The sequence below is a fragment of the Oncorhynchus clarkii genome, chromosome 1 (assembly GCF_045791955.1).
Source record: "Oncorhynchus clarkii lewisi isolate Uvic-CL-2024 chromosome 1, UVic_Ocla_1.0, whole genome shotgun sequence".
Lineage (NCBI taxonomy): Eukaryota > Metazoa > Chordata > Actinopteri > Salmoniformes > Salmonidae > Oncorhynchus > Oncorhynchus clarkii.
The window spans coordinates 60,010,932-60,018,434 of record NC_092147.1 but is presented as its reverse complement, the minus strand read 5'-3'; the positions used below and the strand labels follow the sequence as shown (position 1 = coordinate 60,018,434).

The 7,503-nt window shown below is 40.7% G+C and overlaps 1 protein-coding gene across 1 annotated transcript; it reads right to left on the bottom strand.

Moving 5' to 3' along the window:
- Nucleotides 1-6,334: 6,334 nt before the first annotated feature.
- On the bottom strand, nucleotides 6,335-7,040 carry LOC139416693 (atonal bHLH transcription factor 7). The gene has a single exon (XM_071165674.1). The coding sequence runs from the start codon at nucleotides 6,782-6,784 to the stop codon at nucleotides 6,335-6,337; it is 450 nt and encodes a 149-aa protein (XP_071021775.1). The 5' UTR covers nucleotides 6,785-7,040.
- Between the last annotated feature and the right edge of the window lie 463 nt (nucleotides 7,041-7,503).

Below are 7,503 nucleotides of genomic sequence, written 5' to 3'. Positions count from 1 at the left end.
TGGTGCCTGGTTGGGATCACCTGGCTCTCTACACTCCAATATGGGATAATATTGCCGTAGGTTCTCAAGCAAAATGATTGTGAGGAAGGACCAGTCTAGCAAGCTTGTTAACCATCAACTGTCTGTGGGATCACTTTAAAGGGCCGATGACATAAGCATGGAAGAGGGAGGAGCTGGTGCTTTCTTGTGCACAATAAACTGCCCAGTTTAACATTGAATACATGACACACAATGCTCATTCTTCTATTAAAAGAGAGTTATTAGAATAGTGCACTTTTCTCATGTTCACTTTCTTCGGCAATAGGGGTGCTGAGAAAATGTTTGGGATGATTTGTTTCATGATGTTACTTCAAACTGACATAAAAAAAATTGGTCAAATAAAAAATGAGCGTAATGCCGATATATCACTTTTAATGTTTGTTTCTGTGTAGCTCTCAAGTATTTCCATATTCCATAAGATGTTTATTTATTTATTCAGTGCCCCACCTATGCCTTGTGGATGGGAGCATTGTCATCCTGGAAGAGATCACTCCCATCATAATATAAACGCTTCCCCATAGGTTGAAGGTGATCACTCAGAGTGGCTGTGTATTTATTGGCGTTTACCTTTCCCTCCTAGGGGTTGAGTGACCATGCAAGATAAATGTACCATAACGTAGCCTGATTTACTCAAGGGTTTTCTTTATTTTTTTACATTTACAGTGCCTTGCGAAAGTATTTGGCCCCCTTGAACTTTGCGACCTTTTGCCACATTTCAGGCTTCAAACATAAAGATATAAAACTGTATTTTTTTGTGAAGAATCAACAACAAGTGGGACACAATCATGAAGTGGAACGACATTTATTGGATATTTCAAACTTTTTTAACAAATCAAAAACTGAAAAATTGGGCGTGCAAAATTATTCAGCCCCCTTAAGTTAATACTTTGTAGCGCCACCTTTTGCTGCGATTACAGCTGTAAGTCGCTTGGGCTATGTCTCTATCAGTTTTGCACATCGAGAGACTGACATTTTTTCCCATTCCTCCTTGCAAAACAGCTCGAGCTCAGTGAGGTTGGATGGAGAGCATTTGTGAACAGCAGTTTTCAGTTCTTTCCACAGATTCTCGATTGGATTCAGGTCTGGACTTTGACTTGGCCATTCTAACACCTGGATATGTTTATTTTTGAACCATTCCATTGTAGATTTTGCTTTATGTTTTGGATCATTGTCTTGTTGGAAGACAAATCTCCGTCCCAGTCTCAGGTCTTTTGCAGACTCCATCAGGTTTTCTTCCAGAATGGTCCTGTATTTGGCTCCATCCATATTCCCATCAATTTTAACCATCTTCCCTGTCCCTGCTGAAGAAAAGCAGGCCCAAACCATGATGCTGCCACCACCATGTTTGACAGTGGGGATGGTGTGTTCAGGCTGATGAGCTGTGTTGCTTTTACGCCAAACATAACGTTTTGCATTGTTGCCAAAAAGTTCAATTTTGGTTTCATCTGACCAGAGCACCTTCTTCCACATGTTTGGTGTGTCTCCCAGATGGCTTGTGGCAAACTTTAAACAACACTTTTTATGGATATCTTTAAGAAATTACTTTCTTCTTGCCACTCTTCCATAAAGGCCAGATTTGTGCAATATACGACTGATTGTTGTCCTATGGACAGAGTCTCCCACCTCAGCTGTAGATCTCTGTAGTTCATCCAGAGTGATCATGGGCCTCTTGGCTGCATCTCTGATCAGTCTTCTCCTTGTATGAGCTGAAAGTTTAGAGGGACGGCAGGTCTTGGTAGATTTGCAGTGGTCTGATACTCCTTCCATTTCAATATTATCGCTTGCACAGTGCTCCTTGGGATGTTTAAAGCTTGGGAAATATTTTGTATCCAAATCCGGCTTTAAACTTCTTCACAACAGTATCTCGGACCTGCCTGGTGTGTTCCTTGTTCTTCATGATGCTCTCTGCGCTTTTAACGGACCTCTGAGACTATCACAGTGCAGGTGCATTTATACGGAGACTTGATTACACACAGGTGGATTGTATTTATCATCATTAGTCATTTAGGTCAACATTGGATCATTCAGAGATCCTCACTGAACTTCTGGAGAGCGTTTGCTGCACTGAAATTAAAGGGGCTGAATAATTTTGCACGCCCAATTTTTCAGTTTTTGGTTTGTTAAAAAAGTTTGAAATATCCAATAAATGTCGTTCCACTTCATGATTGTGTCCCACTTGTTGTTGATTCTTCACAAAAAAATACAGTTTTATATCTTTATGTTTGAAGCCTGAAATGTGGCAAAAGGTCGCAAAGTTCAAGGGGGCTGAATACTTTCGCAAGGCACTGTATTTAACCAGATGGGAATCTCCAGCTTCAGTGATTTTTGCAGTTCGTTCCAGTCAGTGGCAGCAGAGAACTGGAAGGAAAGGCGACCAAAGGAGGAATTGGCTTTGGAGGTGACCAGTGAGATATACCTGCTGGAGCGCGTGCTACGAGTGGGTGCTGCTATGGTGACCAGTGAGCTGAGATACGGCGGGGCTTTCCCCAGCAGAGACTTGTAGATAACCTGTAGCCAGTGGGTTTGGCGACAAGTATGAAGCGAGGGCCAGCCAACGAGAGCGTATAGGTCGCAGTGGTGAGTAGTGTATGGGGCTTTGGTGGCAAAACGGATGGCACTGTGATAGACTACATCCAGTTTGCTATTTTAGGCTATTTTATAGATGACATTGCCGAAGTCAAGGATCGGTAGGATGGTCAGTTTTACGAGGGTATGTTTGGCAGCATGAGTGAAGGAAGCTTTGTTGCGAAATAGGAAGCCGTTTCTAGATTAAATGTTTTTCCAAAAGTCACAACCTGTTAACCACTCTGTCATTCGCAATGGCAACAAACTCCTGCTAAACAAATTAATTGACTACATGTCAATTACATGATCCATTGACAACTGTTGAATGCTTGTGGCTGAATTCATCAGAATATAGCTGCTGCAGTGTGCCTCTGATCTCCTGCCCGAAGACATGGAGTATAATAGGCCCTGGTCACCTCATTAGCATATACATTTTTGACCAACTGTCAAAAAGCATATTAAGTTTGCAAACATTCCACAAAGCTTCTGAATTACCATGACCATCTGTGTAATTTACCTCATCCCACATACACATACTCATTACAATTTAGTGTATGTTGAGGATGAGATACACTCGGAGATGAAATAATGAATCATATCATCTTTGCACTGGCTTGGTTCATTTGTAAGGACAAGCTTCCGTGAAAACATACAACATACACCGGATAAGTGCAGTGAACTGTGTTGTTTTACAGGGTCAACCATAGTAGTACGGCGCCCCTCGAGGAAATTAGGGTTAAATGCCTTGCTCAAGGGCACATCTGGAGCAGCAAATAATTCATTGTTAATCAGATTAATTGACTCATTGAGTTTAAATGAAATTATTTTTGACAATAAATATAGACGAGACATATATGCATACCATCAAAGAGTGGGCCATCGACCAGAAAATGTAACAACGGACACATTTTTTTTTAAATAAAAAAATGTACATGCATCCTATGACATTTTCACATGCAAATCTATTGATTTCTATGATATATCTGTAGTGGTAAGTGAATGTCATTCCATGAGAGGGAAACATTACTTTTCTAAACATAATCGTAAACTATACAAGTCTCATAACAACGGAAACATAAACAATGGAATAATAGAGCCCACATTTTGTGTGTATGGTAAAATAAAAAAGTTGTACTAATCTCAATCTCTAAGGATACACTGTATTTCAATAGTTGAAATTACCGGAAATGATACAGACTTTGGCTTTGGAGGGACAATCTACAGTCCAATAACAAAGGGCCACATACAATACGGACCGCCGCATTATCGTGCGATTGAAATGTGGAGTTTTTTCCCCAATTGAGCCGACATATGCAGCGTTTACCGTACCGGGATTTAAAACACTCTATAGCTCCGATCTTCCGCGGTCCGGAGGGATGTGGTAGAGAAATGTAACCACATTCAATATCATAGACAGAGCTATGTACTGTATGCAAGGACTGACCATCCGTTATATCAACATTATAGTATTATTCATGTTCTGAGGCTATACAGTGTTTGTTTACAATTGCATTGTTTACACACACTGTGGTAAAACAAGGTTATATTTTGGGTTCTGATGGGGTACAACAGTTGAACTAAACTCATGAGGCATTTGTAAGTTATATTCTTCAGGAATCAATGGGTATATAGCATTATTTTAAGTAAAAAATGGAAGTTGCAATCGCAGATTGCCCCCCTTAAAATGAAATAATTATCGGATTAAATGCTATATGAAGAGATTGGTGGTAGTAACAGATTCTGTGTTAGAGTCCAGCCATGGAGGTCCGTGCATCAGTGCCCATGAACAGTGACATTAGGCACAGCCATTGCCCAACAATAGAGTTTAATATATCCTCATTGGTTGAGCCTTTGGAAGGATCTGGCACACAGGCTTCAATAATCAGATGCCGCTTGTACCACGATGGCAACATTTAAACATTTCTAACGATCACTTTCCATCCCCAATTCTTGGTATTCAAACGAATGCAGGTTTGTTGTGGTCATACGACTATTATAGGGGCAACTCCGTACTGTTGTGTTAAAGTAATATGGGACTTTTTATTATTACTGAATTATTACTGACCTGATTTATGTAATTTCTTGGGTGTGAGTCAGAGGTACAGTATAGGCCAACATCACCTCCTTATTCTGGTGCCAAAATATTGACAAGGCAATTGTGAAATAATAATCCCAATTACTAGTGATCCTGATTCTGTTTAGCACTTTGTTCATTTCTGATAATGAAAGATTGGTTGATCAACGACATGACAGGCATTATTATTAATGATGAGGATGATCGATTGATTAGATTTGTCTAATGTTCTTCACTCGTTAAAAAAAAAGACGCTCAACGACATCACTCTCACCTATTCGCTCACATTTGTGTGCCCAAAAACGAGGCCCTTTTATTTGTTCATATGTTGGTCTACCATTGACGTAATACCGTCTTATCTCAGGGCACAGGAGCTCCGGACAAAAGGACGGCGCACTGATCAGGGTGGTGCAGGACCAGACTGACCCGCCATCACTCTCACTTAGAACCTGACACATCAAAAGAAAATAAATGCTGTACATTTTTAGGTCCCCTTTTGCACCCCCTGTTGTCTGGGGATACAACATAGATGAGATGGGGCAATTAAGATAGAAAGAGTTGAAATGGCTACGGTTAATGGATGTTTTGGGTACAGGATGTACATTCACATTTAATTCCCCAAATATATGTTATGATTGGTTACCATAACAATCAATTTACCTCCTTATTAGATGATAGACAAATACTGGCTCAGTTAAATGGAAAGTGACCTTCACCTGTAAAGTGCTCTGCTTTGATGTCTCCACTCAAGCCAAACAGAATGGTTGTTGGATGAGAACCATGCTTGCTGACTTGGTCAAGGGATCCATGAGACGATCAAATATGTGCAAATGTACAAAAGAACAAAACTTGACACAACTCAAAAGTAATTTCAATAAAATAGCTAGCAACTTTTATTTCAGTAGAAAAACTATTATTAAACAAACACCGTTTTAAACACAGTTTAGAAAAACTGAAGAGCACAAAAAAACATGTAGAATTTCCAAAATGCCTACATTTCGTGGCTAGAGAACATTATGTTAACTAGACTCTATGGCAAAAAGTTTAACATTTACAAAAATAGATTCAAAATGTATCTTACCAAAGTCGTAAAATGTCACTGTTTTTTTACACAATAACAATTGGGGCAAATAACCACTTGTAATCCTATGATTCGCATTCACTATAAATTACACAAAATTATGTCAGGGTCTCATCTGGAAGATTTGATACAAATCAAATCAAATTTTCTTTGTCACATGCTTCATTAAAAACAGGTGTAGACTAACAGTGAAATGTTTACTTACGGGCCCTTCCCAACAGTACAGAGAGAGAGAGAGAAAATAGAGAAAGCCAAGATGTCTGTGTTTACCAGGGAAGCGTTTACAGAGGAACCAACTCTTTGCTAAATCAATTGCAGTACAGTACACTGAAATGCAATACAAGCTGTCAATTGCTTTGTTTGGAAGAATTTTAGATTAAACATATGTCTAAACTTAATAATCATAAAATATAAACAAATGTCAATAAATAGATTTTTTATAAATTATAAATAAAAAGCAACACAAATCTATTTATTGACTCCTGGGTTGGAAAAAAACGCCTGCATCATAAAAACAAGTACAGATTGTCGTTCACCTCAAACAACATGACTAGTTTTTCAGTTTTCCATCTAGTCTATGTAGGAACTTGGAGGCCGTCGTACTGGTAGGGAAAGGACGAATGCATGTACTCCTGTTCAACTGGAGAGCTGTACCTGATAGTACTGAAGCACTGATAGTTCTCTGGCTGCACAGAGTCAAACTGCAGGTCCAGCCACTGTCTGTGGGGGGCTTTGCGCTTCTGGGCGTCCGTCAGGATCCGGCTGAGGGCCATGATGTAGCTGAGGGCCATCTGCAGAGTCTCGTACTTGGACAATTGCTTATCCTGGCCCCACTGGGGGACCACTTTACGGAGACGGTCAAAGGCTGTGTTCAGCCCCTGCATCCTCTTCCTCTCACGGGCGTTGGCTGCCATCCTCCGCCGTGTGGAACCATCATGCTTCTCTGGAGATCCAGACTTGGAATCCAGACTCTCGGACTCGGATCCAGAGTCAGATCCAGTGCAACTGGGCTGGCGGGACACCATGGTTTTGGTCACAATTCCACGATTCAGTTCACAAGTTTTCTCCTGGTTCTGTATGTTACCAAACCCTCCCAAAATGTGGCGATGAGTCAACCAAGTCAAGTGGTGTGTTAACTAACCGCCAGACTGTTTGAAGACGTTTTCAAATTTCGCAAAGTTCCTCTTGTAGCTGTCCAAAATGGTCTGGTGTCGTGGTAGCTGTCCAAAGTCCTTGTCTAATTAAGCTGTGTATCGATGAAGCTGTATGTCTAGTGAACAATTTGAAGTTAATCCAAAGTGTTGGTCCTCTGCTAAGCCTAAACAGTAAAACAGCTTCTGTGTCTCTGGCCTTGGAGAGACTGAGGAACACACTTTTATATGACTCAGGAGATGAACAGGTGGCAGCAGGTGGAGTCCCATCCCATCCCTTATACCCCCCATCTATCCCCAATATTGCTTTTAACCCCCCTCCCCAATATTGCCCTCCCCCCATCCTCAATATTGTTTGCTGGGATAGACACCAACGCAGACACACAAACACACACACACACACACACCCACTCACAAAAACGCAAACAAATCCTTAATGAAATTCCAATTAAGTCAGCCTGTTCTATCTGGTCATGGCTTCACTCTGAGCCATCATGGCTTTACTAACAGCCATGCGTTGCAAACACAGAAATCTACCATCTGGCAATGAAACCTATGGAGCTGATTATCTTGGTTGAAATTCTAACCAGTGT